This window comes from Neopelma chrysocephalum, unplaced genomic scaffold, assembly GCF_003984885.1.
Source record: "Neopelma chrysocephalum unplaced genomic scaffold, ASM398488v2 Primary Assembly neopelma1_345, whole genome shotgun sequence".
Lineage (NCBI taxonomy): Eukaryota > Metazoa > Chordata > Aves > Passeriformes > Pipridae > Neopelma > Neopelma chrysocephalum.
This window is the reverse complement of record NW_020898009.1, coordinates 174,904-192,083: the sequence shown is the minus strand read 5'-3', so window position 1 is coordinate 192,083 and position 17,180 is coordinate 174,904. Positions and strand designations below refer to the sequence as shown.

At 46.2% G+C, this 17,180-nt stretch overlaps 1 protein-coding gene across 1 annotated transcript in view; it reads left to right on the top strand.

The window, feature by feature from the left end:
• ATRN (attractin) overlaps window positions 1-17,180 on the top strand; it is a 159,346-nt gene that overhangs the window by 85,270 nt on the left and 56,896 nt on the right. The window contains exons 17-22 of the mRNA XM_027705559.1: window positions 3,650-3,749; window positions 4,639-4,732; window positions 6,747-6,799; window positions 8,398-8,492; window positions 9,430-9,508; window positions 9,883-10,040. Of these exons, the coding sequence (XP_027561360.1) occupies window positions 3,650-3,749; window positions 4,639-4,732; window positions 6,747-6,799; window positions 8,398-8,492; window positions 9,430-9,508; window positions 9,883-10,040 (579 nt within the window). The remainder of the gene's footprint in view (window positions 1-3,649; window positions 3,750-4,638; window positions 4,733-6,746; window positions 6,800-8,397; window positions 8,493-9,429; window positions 9,509-9,882; window positions 10,041-17,180) is intronic.

Here is a 17,180-nt window from a genome sequence, read left to right as displayed (position 1 = left end):
TGAGACAGGGGCAGAGGGGCAGAATCCCCCCCTGCCCTGCTGCCCACGCTGGGGGATCAGCCCAGGGCATGGAGGGGTCTGGGCTGAGGCATCTCCAGCCTCTCACCCACCAACACCCCCAAATCCTTTTCCCAGGGCTGCTCTCCATCCATTCTCCCAGTCTGTGTTTGTGCTGGGATTGCCCTGACCCAGGTACAGGACCTGCACTTGTCCTTGTTGAACGTCATGAGTTTCCCACATTCCCACCTCTCCAGCCTGTCAAGCTCCCCCTGAATGTCCCATCCCCTCCCTGCAGCCCGTGACCACACCACACATCTCGGGGTCACCAGCAAACTTGCTGAGGTGCCTCAATCCCACTGTGTCCCTGCCACCAGCAGAGTTAAACAGCACCATCCCCATGGATTCTCCTAATGGAATATCACTGGGTGGAGTGAGACAATCAGATACAGGAGGGCTGGAAAGGTAGAACAGACATCCCAGTGCTGGTGGCAGAGCAGTGTCAGTGCTGCCATGAAATGAGTGTGGGTGGTTTGCAGCCATCCTGGAAGAAGGAGGTGAAGGTGATTAAAGAGTGGACATTGAAGACTTTTGAGTTTCTCCTTCCAAGTGTGGAGGCAATCCAGTAGAAAATCCTTGGACATTCATTTAATGTGTTTACTGGGAGTAGCCCCGACCTTTTGGATGAAGGTGGGAGTGTGTAGGTGGAGCATGAACATCCTATTTCCTCAAACAAGAGCGAGGTGGTGATGTTTGGGGCTACAAAAACCTTCCCAGTGGGCAGATTCCTGGAAGCAAGGGGGGAAAATAATACAGGGATATGTCTGCCTTCCTTAGAGAAAAGGGTTTTACAGCACAGGTACATAGGAGAAGGTGTTTCTGACACTTGATTTCATGACATTATCTGGCAGATTAAACACCGCTGATACTCGTAAACTCATTTCGGGTGGAGATAATTTGAAGTGCAGGAATGAATAAATTGAGGCCGAGTTGCCTGAGAAAATACAAAATCCTGCCCCTGAGCTTTCAGTTTAATCACTGGATCACAACGTGCCTGCTGGAAGGTGTTGCTTTTCCGTGCGTGTGGAGATGGGGAGCGAGTTCCTTTGGACTCTCCCTCGCGAGGATTGTCCCAAAACAGTTTGTTGTTGAGGTAATGAATGACAGACTGAAATCATCCAGATGCCCGAAAAAACAAATTAGAAAACGTGTTGAGGGACTGTGGAGCAGCTTTCAGTCCTTATCTGATGGAGCAGCAGCTCATGGCACAAGTGCTTTGCTCTCCCGTGCTCTGGGCCCGGGGTTTTAATTTGCTGTGATTTAATGCTATTTACGGGGAAGGCAGAAGGGAGAGGGAAGCAGGAGGCTGGGAAAGGCCAAGGAGAGCAAAATCATCCTGTCTGATGCAGCCAGGGTGACTCCTGCCCATCAGTCATTTCTGCTCAGTGGAAAGCTTTCCAGAGGGGAATTGTTCAGATAAGGGTTGCCTGACGGGCAGCAGAGCCAGCTCCTGCTTCCCCCCCTCCCCTGAGCCACGTCCCTCCTTCCTTTCCCATTAATAATGTGCTGATTCCACTCTTTTTGTGCATTTGTGAGCCATGTTTTGTGCTGCTCTGCATTCAGAGCCCGCGGTCCCATCCGTGCTGGAGATGGTTGTTGTACATTCCAGCCTGACACACAAATATCCCTGTGTTTCCACACTCACTGATAGTGTGAGGCATCATGGATCCTTAGGATCGTGATCCATAGGATCATGGAAGGAGTTGGAAGGGATCTTAAAGCCCATCCAGTTCCACCCCCTGCCACGGGCAGGAACACTTTCCGCTATCCCATGTTGGTCCTGGGACACTTCCAGGGATCCAGGGGCAGCCACAGCTTCTCTGCCCAACCTGTGCCAGGGCCTGCCCACCCTCCCAGCCAGGAATTCCTTCCCAATATCCCATCTAACCCTGCCCTCTTGTAATTTAAAGCCATCACCCCTTGTTCCATCACTAGGTACCCCTGTAAAAATCCCAACACAAGGTTATATCCCTTTGTGTTGGAAAAATGTTGACAAGCTGCAGTTATTTCCCTGAAAGGACTGTTTGCATCCCGTGCCAGGCTCTGGTGTTGGCAGAGCTGGGCAGGTAATACCTAAATGGCAGGTAAATCACTGCTCAGAGGTGGCTTTTAGGAGGTGTCCAAGTCGAGGAGTGTTAATCAGGAAGGGCAGGAAACGCAGCACATCAAATGTAAAAATAGCTGCAAGGTGCTTTCTCTGCATTCAGGAGGTTTTTTTGAATTCCCTGATTAAAGTTCCCCGTGAAAATATGCTGGTGGGAGATAAGGACGTTATTTGCAAGCCAAGGGAAGGCTCTATTATGCCTGGGATCAGATTGTGGCTGCGGCAGCGCTTCCCAACACTTCCATGGAGCCTTTGCTGGTGGCCCAGGAGCTGCTGGTGCTGTGTCCTGCCTGTCCCCCCCTTCCCAGGGCTCCCCCAGGCCTTGGAGGGCAGGTAGAGCATGTGGAATGGAAAAATGGCCTTGGGCTGGTGGGTGATGGTGTTTCCATGGGGAAACTGGGCCGTCAGAAATGCAGGAAGAGGAGTAAAGATCCCTGTGTCCATCTCTGAATTACCGTGAGACCTGTGGTTTGTGGAGGAGGTGGAAGGAGAGTCACTGTGGGGTGGTTCAGCATCAAACTCTTACCAGGATTCACAGGCAAAAAAACATTTCCAGAAAATTTTGGCTTTTCTGCTCTGGCATCTCTGACTCTGGAGGGAAGTGGTCATTTGGAGACTCCAGTGAGGACATCCAGTACATTTTATCCACAGTTTGTTTCCCAGGTTCATAATTGTTTGAAAAACCACTCGAAGATGTTTCTTTGTGCAGATTCCAGTCCTTCAGTAAATAATCTCTAGTTGTAGGCTTGGAGGAAAACGGATAAAGAAATAGATTCTCTTGTTGTAAATAGAGATATTTGAGTGTTCAGGCTTCTTGATAAGCAGGAGGCTGAAGAGCAGGGAAGGGGGAGACATTAATGTTAATGCTCAAGATGCTGCAATCTGCCTCTAAAACAGCATGGGACTTAAAAATTAGGAGGAATTTTATGTGTGTTCGTGTCGAATATTGATCTGACGTCGCTTTGCTTCCCTCGTGCAAAGCAGGAGGAAGGAAGTACAAGACATTCTCAGCAGTACTGAGTCTTATTTTTCTTTAAGTGCCACTAATGAAAAGTGTGTTTCCCTTCACAGAAGACAATTATTTTGTCGAATTTTCATTCAGGCTCCTTGTTCCCACAATAAGCCTTTATGCTTCTTCCTATTCTGCTCCGTGTTGCTGCTAGGAAACCACTCACCCACCTCTGAGAGGCACAATTAAGTGTCCCTGATACAATATTCTTCCATTATGTGCCAACAGAAAGAAAGGGGACATCAAAAGGAGCCCTAAAAAAAGGTCAAAAGCTGGCAGGAATATTCAGGATGGGGACTTGATGTCTAAGAATCTGCTGGTACCTTGAGTGGCACATTAATGAGAAGGATTATGTCTCTTAACGAGGAGGCTCTAGACCTTAAAGCATCCTGTTCCCAGCCAGCTCAGGGGTCATAAACAAGGGATTTTCTCTTTGTGCACTTTCTTCTTTCTTGTTTTGTATCCTCTCCCGTGCACAGCTCCAGGTGGATGCACCGTCACTGGGAGAACAATTCCTTAAAAGGATGAAAAGTTGTTCTGTCCGCTCTTCTCCACATGACATCCGAGACAACTGGTTGTGTTGGTTTTGTTCCAATTTGTTGATTTGGTTTTGGGTTGTTTTTTTGGTGTTTTTATTTTTTTGCATGTTCCTCCTCTCCACCTTTATGAATAAAGGTGTCAAAGTGTGTCAACATGAGCGTTTAGTTTGAACCAGGAGCGTTTTTGGGAAGCAAATCTCTCGTGTGTCCCCCCCGTGGGACCTTGGGTTGGATCTCCAGCAAACTCAGGTCTAACTCTATATGAGCTGGGCTATTTTGGGCAGGCCCCAAACCTGAGGGAAGTCCAGGACTATGCTGATTTTTTTCAACCACAACCCCCTGACATTCGTCTCGAAGTTATTCTAAAATATATTGGGGAATGTGCCCCAAATTCCAACGTGGACATCGTCTTCTTGGCACCAGATGTTTTCTGCTGACACTGTTGATAAGGACGTTATTTTCTCAATAGGACTGTTGAGACATTATTTTTCCTATTTATTTATTTCTAGAAAAGGCTCTAAAAGCCCCACCAGCTTTGTTTTAATTTCCAAACTCTTCTCTCAAGAGTTCTGATTTTGGCTGAGGTGTCTTAGCAAGCCCCAAAACTATTCCAAACATCGTTCCCCTTGCCAGTCATGGCATCCCTGCTGCTGTGTGTCGACGGGAGAGGAAGTTAAATAAATTTTTGAGGCTCAAAATCTCAATCTGGTGATGATTTCCTACAAACATCAGTCCTGGGGCCGCTCTCGCCGTGTTTTGACGCAGGGTTCTATTTTTGGCTGCACAAAAGGGAAGCAAAGAGCACCAAATGGGTTTTCATCTGCACGTTAATTGTTGGTGTAGCTCAGTTTGGCAGCTGAAGGACTTAATTGCTGTCGAGTTTGTTCCTCTTGCCTGGCTCAGTGTCTTCTCCCCCCTCTGCTCCACAGCCTGCAAGTGCAACGGCCACGCGTCCGTCTGCAACACCAACACCGGCAAGTGCTTCTGCACCACCAAGGGGATAAAAGGAGATGAGTGTCAGCTGTGAGTTTGTTTCTTTGTTGTTTGAAATCAGAAAGTCATGCTGGTCCCACCATGGAACCTCCCTGTCCCACCAGGGAACTGCCTTGTCCCACAATGGAACCCCCCCTGTCCCACCATGGAACTTTCCTTGTCCCACCAAGAAACATCCCTCTTGTCCCACCATGGAACCATCTTGTCCCACCATGGAACCCCTCCTGTCCCACCATGGAAACCCTCCTGTCCCACCATGGAATCCTCCTGTCCCACCATGGAACCCTCCTGTCCCACTGTGGACCCCTCCCTGTCCCACCATAGAACCCTTTCTGTCCCACCATGGAACACCCCTTGTCCCACCATAAAACAATCTTGTCCCACCAAGGAACCTCCCCCTTGTCCCACCATGGAACCACCTTGTCCTACCAAGGAACCCCCCTGTCCCGGCGTGGAACCTCCTTGTCCCACCATGGAACCCTTTCTGTCCCACTATGGACCCCTCCTGTCCCACTGTGGAACCTCCCCTGTCTCACCATGGAACCATCTTGTCCCACCATGGAACCCTCCTGTCCCACAATGGAACCCCCCCCGTCCCAGGATGGAATCCCCCCCTTGTCCCACCATGGAACCTTCCTGTCCCACTATGGAACAATCTTATCCCACCATGGAACCCTCCTGTCCCGCCATGGAACCCCCTTTTGTCCCCCCATGGAACCCTCTTATCCCCCAAGTCACCCCCCTGTCCTACCATGGAATCCCCTTCTCCCACCATGGAATTCCCCCCTTTTCCCAGCATGGAATCCCCTGTTTCTTCCTGGTGCTGTTCCTGGTGTCTCTGCTCACCTCTCCCTGCTGATGGTTCAGTGGCTGCTCTGAGGGTGCAGCCAGCTGGGCTTCCCCTGGGGGATGTCTGGAAGAATCCGGGAGAATTCCGTTTTTAAGTACGTTTCAGCTGGGAATGTTACACGGAAGGGATGGAAAAGTGAAGTGCCCACCCCCCAAACTATACATGGAATCACATCATGGTTTGGGTTGGAAGGGACCTTAAAGATCATCTCATTCCATGAGATGGGTCGTTCCATGAGCAGGGACACCTTCCACTAGCCCAAGTTGCTCCAACCTGGCCTTGGACACTTCCAGGGATCCAGGGGCAGCCACAACTTCTCTGACCAACCTGGGCCAGGACCTCCCCACCCTCACAGCCAACAATCCTAACCCTCTCCTCTGTCCATGGGAAGCCATTCCCTGTGTCCTGTCCCTCCATGCCTTGTCCCCAGTCCCTCTCCAGCTCTCCTGGAGCCCCTTCAGGCCCTAAAAGGGGCTCTCAGCTCTCCCTGCAGCCTTCTCTTCTCCAGGGGAACCCCCCCAGCTCTCCCAGCCTGGCTCCAGAGCAGAGGGGCTCCAGCCCTGGCAGCATCTCCGGGGCCTCCTCTGGCCTGGCTCCACGTTTTTTTCTCCCTCAGTAGTTCCTCTTTAATTGGGGGATTTTACTGCCTGTGCTCCCTGGGCTGGGCGAGCGTAAATATCCCTGAAATGAGCCTTTGACATTCAGGCGGTTTAATGGAGCGGTTTTAGAGCAACAAATTTGCTGGAGGTTTCTCTGTAACGAAACAGAAATGCTTTTAGTGCAATGTTAGTGGAAATAATTTAATTCCAGAGGATTTCATTGCCAGGTTTATTTTGGAAGCGCCGCTCGCGCGAGCGAACGTTCGTCGGAGAGATCCTGGAATAGCCATAAATGTAAATGGAAATTAGTTTTTGACTGAGCTAATCCAGTTCCATGCTTTGTGAAGAGCTAATAAATACCTTCCAAGTGGATGCAAAGGTTGATATCCAGAATTTTATGTTTCATTTTTTATTCCGTACGAGTTCGACTCGCAGAGAATTTCTTCCTCGAGCCCAACACGGCTCAGACATTGATCTTTAATCATTGCTGTTATCAGCACAGGTTGTGTTTTCTGATATTTTAGTGGCTGGGAATAAATAAAACTACAAAAAAACCCCCCAAACCATTTATTAAAAAATGTGTTTTCTTTTTTAGGTGTGAAGTCGAAAACAGATATCAGGGAAATCCTCTCAAAGGAACCTGTTACTGTGAGTACCCCTGGGATTGTGTTTGCAGATAAAAAATGTGCTTCAAGTTTAAAATACTTTGTTTCAGTTGTTTTAGCCTGTGTTTAAAATATGGGGGATTAAGGGAAGGACTGAAAAACAGCTCGAAAAAGCTTAATTTTTCTGAAAAGTATTGTTTAAAGAGAACGAAAATGCTTTTCTTGATAAGGTCTGTGTGATGATTGGATCGTTTGAATGAAGTTTTGGATGTTTCTCATGTGATTGAGATGAAATCTGGTCTTTTGGAGAACACTCTCAAATAGATAAAAACCCAAAGAATTTTTATAAGTGCAAAATGCTCTTTATTTTAAATTCTTGTTAAAACGGGCTTCAAAACTGCCACGTTTCCTCGGAATTGAACAGTTGGATTCCCGTGCAATTCCACAAGATCCTTTGCCAAGACTCGACTTACTTGGTGGAAACTCTCCAGGTTGTGTTTGCAAATATTAGCAATGAGCAGCCTGGCAGGGCTGGAGGATGGAATCCTGAATTCCATAAAGTCCCCAACAGTGGGTTTGGGCAGCACAGAAACGATCCAACCTGGGGGTTTTTGGCTAATTTGGGTTCTGCTCGTGTGGCCAAACGAGGGCATTGGTGGCTCCTCATTACAATCTCCGTGCAAGGATGACCAGATTCGTTGCAGGGTTGGTAAAATGGACAAAAAACAGGGAAAAGGCAGGATATTCCAACTTTTACGGAAGAATCTCATGCTGTACAGATCCAGCCTGGCTTGCTCTCATTCCTTGAAGATTTCCTCGTGCTCCTCTGTGGATAGACATAAGGTTGTCTGGCTTTCTCTATCCACAAGGGATCTCCAGGAGGCAGTGAGAGAAAAACAGCACCTGGTGTATAATTTCCTGTTCCTCATTGCTTGGAATGTTCCTGCACAGCTTCAGGAATATGGACAAGTCAGAATGTGGTGTTCAAGTCCTAATAAATATCAGTATAAATAAGGATGCTGAGACTGGTGGATGCATCCCCAAAACTGGCTGTCGATTATCCCCCAGCCCAAGCAAACATGAGCTTGGAAGGACATGCAGGCAGACCAAAAACTGCTCCTGGAATGCCTGGGTGAGGTGTGTTCCAGGCAAGATGGGAGCTGAATCCATCAACAACCAGCTGCTCTGTAAAAATCCTCCCACTAAAGTCCACTGATGCACAGAAACTTGTCACGGGGGAAAACTTTGTCCCCTGCCAAGTGGGAATTGCACATCCCTTTAATTTTCCTGCTATTCCTTTAGATCATGGAGGTGTTGCAGGCTGGAAAAGTCACTGTCTTGGCACATTTTTTACAATGTTTAGGTATGAACATTGGTATTTTACAGTGTCTAGGTCTGTTTTCACAATATTTAGGTATGAACTTCCATTTAGACCAGCTATTGGTCTAAATCCAAGCCACCTCATTCCCCCTCCAGGGTTTTTTATCCCTTGTGTGGCATCATACACAGACTGGGGGTCGTTCCTGACAACGTGGCGACTCCTAGTTGTCCAAAAATCCCTTTCAGTGACATCATGCCTTGCTCTGCAGGAGTTGTTTTATTCCAGGAGGTGGGATAACCGTGTCCCTGTGTTCCCTACAGACACTCTCCTCATCGACTATCAGTTCACCTTCAGCCTGTCCCAGGAGGACGATCGTTACTACACCGCGATCAACTTTGTGGCCACGCCTGAAGAGGTGCATTTTCCACTTTTCCCTTTCAGCTTCATCCCTTGGGTGTCCCTCTTGTCTCCTCTTGGCCATGGAGGCTGTGGATTGTCCCTGCTCTGGGGGTCTCCAGGTGTAGGCCGGTGTCATGTGGAAGGTGTTTCCAACCTCCACGGAGCAACCGGAGCTTTATGGCCTGGCCTTGGCTGTGCAGTCCCAAATTTTTGTGGGAAAAATTTCATAAGGATCCACAGTTCCTTCTTTCCAGTTGTTTGAACGACTTCTGAGCTGCTCCAGTTTTATAGAATTACAGAATCATGGGATGGTTTAAGTTGGAAAGGACTTTAAAGGCCACCTTGTTCCCATGGGCAGAGACACCTTCCACTAGCCCAGGTTGCTCCAACCTGGCCTTGGACACTTCCAGGGATCCAGGGGCAGCCACAGCTTCTCTGCCCAACTTGGGACAGGGCCTCCCCACCCTCACAGATAGGAATTCCTTCCCAGTATCCCATCTATCCCTGCCCTCTGGCAGTGGGAAGCCATTCCCTGTGTCCTGTCCCTCCATGCCTTGTCCCCAGTCCCTCTCCAGCTCTCCTGGAGCCCCTTCAGGCCCTGCAAGGGGCTCTCAGCTCTCCCTGGAGCCTTCTCTTCTCCAGGGGAACCCCCCCAGCTCTCCCAGCCTGGCTCCAAAGCTAAGGTGTTTTGCTTGTTTTCACCCCAAATCTTGTGTTTCAATTCTTCCTGTCACATTCTTTGCACTTGTTTTATTCCTTATTATTTTTTCCCTGGGGAGGAGAATACTCCTTTCAACAAATACAGTGTTTAGTTTTTTTGCTTGATGTATTTTCTTCAGGTAAACAACAAATTCCAAGATAATTTTTTTTGTAGCAAAGATTTGTTAGGAAACTATGCAGTCAAACTGCTTATCCTAAAAATGGGAATTTCTTTTTTTGTTTCCTTCACGCAGCAAAACAGAGACCTGGACATGTTCATCAATGCATCCAAAAACTTCAACCTCAACATCACTTGGTCCACAAGTTTTGCAGGTAAAATGAGCCTGATCTGAGTTCCTTGGCAGCTTATTTCAATTTTCCCAATTGGGAAAACATTTTTTTTTTTAACTTCTGTCCTTGATATATAAATCTTAAATGCTGGGCCTAAAGGAGGAAGTGAAATGTTTAAAAAAACTTATGTTTTCCATGTTAGTAGTGCATTTTGGAAACCTAAGAAGGTACAAATTTGATTTTTAATAATGCAGCATTTTGGCACACAGTGATTTTGATATTGCAGTGCAGCTAAAAAGAACAATTTCTGAAGGAATAGTTAATTTTTTACCGTTAGAATTCAGACCGATTTGCCCTCTTGTTCATTATTTTAAACACACATCAACACTTTTTTTTCTTGCTCCTTCCTAAACCAGCTGGCACACAGGCTGGGGAGGAAATTCCAGTTGTTTCCAGAACCAATATAAAAGAGTACAAGGACAGTTTCTCCAACGAGAAGTTTGATTTCCGCAACAACCCCAACATCACCTTCTTTGTTTACGTCAGCAACTTCACCTGGCCCATAAAAATCCAGGTAAGAGCTGGGCATTTATGTGGAATTCTTTAAAAGTGCTTTTTTTTTTTTGTGAGACTTTGCTGTGCTTTGAGTTGTCCAAGCTGCACCAGCCTTGGTGTAATCCCACAGCAGACGGAGCTGGATGTTCTGGATAAGAGGGAAAAGGTGTGAGGAATCTCCTGGTGCTGCCTCAGCCCAGTGGGTCTGAAAATGTGTTGGGAAATAAAGTGAGATGCTCAGTTATTAAGGGGTTTAACAAGGTGTCTGACTCTGAATGTGGAGTTATTGATGTTGAATAGAGAGAGGGATGAAGTTAAAAACCAAACCTGGAATGTGGAGGCAGAGGAAAAGCAAATATCAGCTCCCTGTGTGCTCAGAGTGATGTGGGGCTTCTCTGAAGGACAGAAATCCTTCCAGGTCTGGGACAGAGATCATGGAATGGTTTGGGTTGGAAGGGACCTTAAAGAACATCCAGTCCCACCCCCTGCCATGGGCAGGGACACCTTCCACCATCCCAGGTTGCTCCAAGCCCCGTTCAACTTGGAACACCTCCAGGGATGGGGAATCCACAGATCTCAAATAAGGCCTGGCATATCTGACTTCTTATTTAAGAAGTTTGGGAACTGAAATTCTTCCATCTTCACCCTTGTCCAGCCCATTATGATGTGAAAGCTGAGACTTCACCTTGAAGTTCTTGGTGTTCCTGACATTCAGTCCCACAAACTCCCACTCCCTGATAACATTGAACAAGGGTGTGAGATCCACCTGGAAAAAGAACCCTCCTTGAGCTGTAATGACATTTTTCAAGTTATTCCCTTAATTTTTAAAAATACATTAGGAGTACCTGTGAAACTTCTGCATCACCTTCTGGTAAAGACAGAGGGTTTTAAGTGTTCAGGAAACTGTGTATTGTTGATGGCAGGCTGTGGATTGCATAGGCTCACTTTGGACTGCTTTTTGCTTCTTTTTAATGCCTTTTACAGTTTTGATAATAATTTGCCAACTGGAGGGTTTTGACTTTACAAATTGTTGAACTCTTAGTTTATTTAGTTTATTTAGTCCTGATTTTTAGATGTGGAGGAGTTGGCAAGAGCTGCAGGATCAAACCTTGGTGTCATTGGATACTCAGGCAGCAAGTACTAAACCTCATTTTCATTGAAATACTCTTGTAGTAGTGGAAGTAACATCTGTGTATAAAGGTTGGCACTTGTGTAGTGGTTTATTTAAGTATTTGAGCTTCTCTTTTATCAAATTCACAATCACAGACATCAGAAAAAAATCATATTTTATTTAACTTCTGGGTTATTTTGACTAATAGTTGATTTTCCATAATCAGTGCTGGACTGAATCTTATCCTGATTTATTACTTTGCTATTTCTTGCTGCAGAACTATGTTAATACTTTGTAGATGTTTCAGAGCAGTGCTGTGTCCTCTCCCTGAAGCTCTCCTGAGTTTACTCCAGTCTCCATCCACCTGGACTGACAGGGAATTTCTGGCTTTTCCTGTGCCAGTGTTGTCATTGAGCTTAAATGTCCCCTCCTCCTCCTCCTTTGGCAGCTCAAACTCCTGCTTTCCCTGGATGAATTTGGACAGGTCATATCCTCTGGTACCCTTCCGTGTTTATTTGTTGGCCTAAGCAGGACAAACCCTCCTGGTCTTTTCCTGTGGAACAGGTTATTCAGGTTCAGTTGCCTCCTTTGTTTTCCCTCTGTACTTCCAGGTGTTTGTCTCACTTGTACAGTTTTGGTCATGGGGATGAGGATCTGATCAAGGCCAGTCTGGCCTTGGACACTTCCAGGGATCCAGGGGCAGCCACAGCTTCTCTGCCCAACCTGGGACAGGGCCTCCCCACCCTCACAGCCAGGAATTCCTTCCCAATATCCCATTTAAATCTTCAGTTTTCCAGTTTGAAGCCGTTCCCCCTTGTCCTGTCCCTCTATCCCTTGTCCCCAGTCCCTCTCCAGCTCTCCTGGAGCCCCTTCAGGCCCTGCCAGGGGCTCTCAGCTCTCCCTGCAGCCTTCTCTTCTCCAGGGGAACCCCCCCAGCTCTCCCAGCCTGGCTCCAGAGCAGAGGGGCTCCAGCCCTGGCAGCAGCTCCGGGGCCTCCTGGACTCTCTGAGGATGTGAATGTACCAGTCAGTGTCCAAATGCCATCCTTGAACTAACTTCTGTCCTCTTTAAACCACTCTGATTCCTGAAATGATCTTCACCACCTTCCTGTCATGCAGGACTTCCCAGTATATTGATACCCATAATGAAGAGTTCCCAGTGTATTGATATCAATAATGAAGAATTCCCAATGTGTTGATATCCATAATGATGAATTCCCAGCATATTGATATCCATAATGAAGAATTCCCAGTGTATTGATATCAATAATGAAGAATTCCCAGTGTATTGATATCCATAATGAAGAATTCCCAGTGTATTGATATCCATAATGAGGAATTCCCGGTGTATTGATATCCCTAATGATGGGATTAGCTCAGCTGTAAATCTTAGGTCTGTACAATAAATAATTCTTCCAGACAGGAAATAGTGGACTGGAATAGCACAGGGGACTGTTGGCACCTCCAGTGCTTTGCTTGCACCTCATTCCAGTTTTTCATTTGCTCATTAAGTTCTTTTATTCCACATTCTCCTTGAGGAACTTTGTGTACACTTGAGGTCTTGGGAGGATGAATATTTAGATTCTCTCTCCTCCTCTAAATATGAGTTTTCAATGTTCCAGAGATCCATGCTCTGGATGCTTTAACAGCCTCATTCCAGAGAGGATATTATTCCTTGTGCCATTTGTTTTGGAGATGGGATGGGTGCTGTCTGCTTTCCCTGGATTAGAACGCATCAAAACATTGGAGTTCTGTCTCCACCGTGGTTGTGTCTCTTACAACCTCACCCCCATGACACACTCTGCCTTCCACCCATGTTCATGTCCTTATTCCACTCTTAATTCCATGTTAAGCTTGGTTTTATCAAGCTCCCCTTACAGGATCTCTTCCCTTTCCCTCCTGGTCTCCTTTGCTTGGATACCTGGAACATCTCTTTCCCTTTTGTTTTCATTTGCTGAGCTCTGGCACAGCTTGACTTCTGGCACTTCTTATTTTGTCTCCCTGCCCCCTTTCTGGCTTTAAAGCCATTGCTAATCAATCCTTTCCTGTCCATAACACACAGACTCTTTAATTGATCCTAATGTCCTTTTTTAAGGTTAGTTCTGAGGACGCAGCTTTCAAATAGCTTTGCATCTTTGACCTGAGAGAAAGACTTGGATGGCAGCTTTCCCATCCCTCATCTCCTCAGCCCACTTGGTTTTACTGTTTGATTTAATTTCTCATAGTTAAAGAACGAACTTGGATTCTCTTACAACACTTAACCTCTTTTTATCCCTAATTTAATAGGAATGTGCTCGTGTGCACTCAATCCAGGGTAATGTTTTATCACCAGCTCTCTTCTTAATGCCCTTGTTACTTGCCAAAACAAAGCCTAAAATAGCATCAGCTCTTACTCATGGAGACTTCTTCACCCTTTTTGTGGAGCCTGGCAGTGATATCACATCCAGGAATGTGTGATCCTTAGGATTTCTCTTCAGTTCTCAGCCAAAAACAGGGACTCACCGTGTCCTTCCAGGTCTTGTGCAATATTCCGTGGTGGATTGAACTTCCCTGAGTTCCAAGCTCTGCTCCTACCTGACCTTTCTCTGCCTCTTCCTTAGGTGCTTTCCCTATTTTTTTAATTTTTGAGAAGTCTTGGCTCTCCAAAGTTTCTCTTCAGTGTGATAAAACAGGAGTTAAATCGTGGGGTGGATTTTTGGGACGAAGATTTTTTTGAGGAAGTGACTGCTCCATCCCTTGAATTGCCCAAGCAACCTGGGCTAGTGGAAGGTGTCCCTGCCCATGGCAGGGGGTTGGAATTAGGTGACCTTTAAGGTCCCTTCCAATCCAAACCATTCTGTGATTCCATGATTTTAAGACTTCCCAGCGCTCTGTCCTTGACTCATCCCGTGCTCTGTTCCTCTCAGGAATAGTTTTGACTCAGATCTTTCCCATATTCCATCTCTCATTTCTTTTTCCAAGCTGTTCATCCCTTATTTCCCTGCAGAGAAGTCCCTGTGCTTTGGGGTTCAGCCCTTCAGGGCAAAGTGGCTCCTTAATTAAAGCAGGATACAAACTGTTCCCTGATCTCCCAGCCTGACTCCTTCAGTTTTCCTCGTTGCAGCTCCACTATTAAACTTTCTCTCAACTACAGAACGTGTTTCAATTCCCCTTTGGAAAGCAGAGTAGTTTTAATGGCAGGAATGTGATGAAATCTGGGAAATTCTGCTCCTGCCAGGCTGCTGGGAATGATTCTGTCTCAGCTCACACATGTGTTTGGGTTGTTCCTGGGCAGGGCAAAATGCCCAAAAAATGTCTTTTTTTTTTAATTTTTTTTTCCTTTGTTTGCATATACTAATAAACAGTCATTTTACACACACTCATATCTCCTGGCTTATTTTCAATTTCAATACAACAAATGTATTTAAACATGAGATTTTTTTTTGTCTATACAAAGCCTTGCAGCATAAAACTTCACCAATGTAGTTTTTACTGCAAAACAACCCTACAATCCACTTTTTTTTTTTTTTAAATAGCAGAAACCTTATCCTGAAGTCCTTGATTGAAATCTTGCCTCCCTTTCCCTCTCCTTGCCTGTTAAAATCTGCACTTGGAAAGTATAAATGCTCTTTTGTGTCAGAGACATGTCCCTGCCAATGCTCAATTCTGGCTCTTTTCCCCCCCCCTTTCTTGCTCCACCTCTTTTCCAAACCACTTCAGCTCATTCCTTTTTTCAAGTATATGGGTTTAGGATGTCTCTCCCTGCCTGTTTAATGACTTGAAATGATTGTTTAGTGGAAGAATTAAAGCAGCAAAATGCAGCAATGCTCTTCCTGAGGAAGGAATTCCCTGAAAAGCCTTACCTTGCCAAGCTTTTCCTGAAAATCCAGGTAAGGTCTTGTCACAGCAGCTGGATATTTCCTTTCTTTGCTTTGTGGCTCCTCTGCTCCAAACTTCTGCCACACTGAATTCCTGAGCATTCAGCAAACATTCCTTATCTTCCCCCAAACTGGGAATGCACCCTTTGGAAAAGGAACATCAGTGGGTGTTGAAGGGTTGATGTTTTTCTCTAGTAACTTCAATGTAATAAAACTTTTTCCCTCCATTGTTTTTCCCTGTTTTCCTAATCTTCCTTGGGAGTTTGCTTGGTTACTCTTTCCAAATTTAACTGGGAGTAGAAAAGAGTTCTGGACTATAAATAAGCACAAAAAGAAGCAAAGAAATTCAGTGCAGGAGCTTTCAGAGGAGTTCCCTTTCCGGGTTTCAGTCCAGGCAAAACTCCCTGCCAGGTGGGAACTGTGAATTCTGGAGCTGACAAGTGGTTAATGGTGAGAATTTGAAACTCTCTTTGAAACCTGTGGAAATGGCAGTGCTTTTATCACTCTTTAAACTGGTTTTTCTTTACCTGGAGCAGGTTCCAGTGAGTGAGTGCACAGGGGTGAAATTAGAGCTGCTAATACAGCGAATCCACCCCCTTTCTAATGACTCTGAGCCTTCTGCTCTGTTACAATTTACTGCTGCTGGTGTTTGGTGCCACTCACTAAACAGAAATCTCTGTTTTTGTCTTCTTTTCTTACCCAAACTATTGTTTATATTCATTAACATTCTGTCCCATTTGATTTTAGATTTTTTTTTTTGTTGTTTTCCCTCCCAGATTCACATCCTTGAAGCCTCTTGCATTGATCTCTACGTTCTGAGAATATCTAAGGCATTTTTAGGAGCTGATTTAAGGCAAACCCAGTTTGTAATTGTATCATTAACTGGCAATTGCCTCCTGTCTTTCCCTTCGTGGTGCTCGAAGTATTTTGATTTGAAACGTTAATTACCAACCAAATGCTTCAAGGAACAAAAAAGGAGCTGGAGGAATTTTGCAGCCTCTTGCATACAGAATATCCCACTTGAAAAATCGTGGGAGATGTTCACTCTAGATTATTTTCTTGGCAATTCAGCATCATGTTGGGCTTCGAAAACCACCACAGTGACCACGGGGCATCGCTGCACGTGCAGTGGTGGAGGCTGGAGCAGCATCCACAGCTCCCACTGGCTGAGGAGGATTTTGGGAACCGGTGGGAAGCGTCCAAATCACTGGAATTGTTGCCTTCCACTCTGATTTCCTAAAGGCTGTGGTGGAAAAATACCTCAAATTGCCTCTGCTGTCTCCAGTTTTAGTTTTTCCTACTTCTTTCCAGGTTCTTCCACTTGATTGCTTTCTGGGGTGGTGGATCTATAGAGTCTCCTTTAAATCTTTTCCTTTCACAGAATGGACAGGGCTGGAAGGGACCTTAAAATCCATCTGTGGATTGCTTGATTCAGTCACATCACGTGTTGTCATAACCATTTTCTCTATTTCCAAATGTGTTGTTTACCCTGATAGGAAAATGTTGGTGAACCCCCTCAAAGTGTTGGATTGCTCTCTGGTTCACCCCCTGAAAGGGTGAGTGGTGAAGGAAAGGTGGGAACAATTCAGCTCCTTTCAGTTGATTGTTGTTGCTGAGGAGCTGCCAGAAGTTCAAGCGTAGAAACTGTAACAAATGGGAGACCTGGGAAATTAAGGAGAGGCTTTAAATGTGCTGTAATTAAATAAGGATTTGGTTTGTGGTGAATGTCCCGGACGACTGTGTTTGGACTGGCACGGAGAATCATGGAATCATGGAATGGTTTGGGTTGGAAGGGACTTAAAGAACATCCAGTTCCACCCCCTGCCATGGGCAGGGACACCTTTCACTACCAGGTTGCTTCAACCTGGCCTTGGACACTTCCAGGGATCCAGAGGCAGCCACAGCTTCTCTGGGCAACCTGGCCCAGGGCCTCCCCACCCTCCCAGCCAGGAATTCCTTCCCAATATCCCATCTATCCCTGCCCTCTGGCACTGGGAAGCCATTCTTCCTTGTCCTGTCCCTCCATCCCCCAGTCCCTCTCCAGCTCTCCTGGAGCCCCTTTAGACCCTGCAAGGTCTCCTTGGAGCCTTCTCTTCTCCAGGGGAACCCCCCCAGCTCCCCCAGCCTGTCTCCATAGGAGAAATCCACAGGTGCCAAAGCTCCAGCTGTGCAGATCCACAGTGTGCACCATC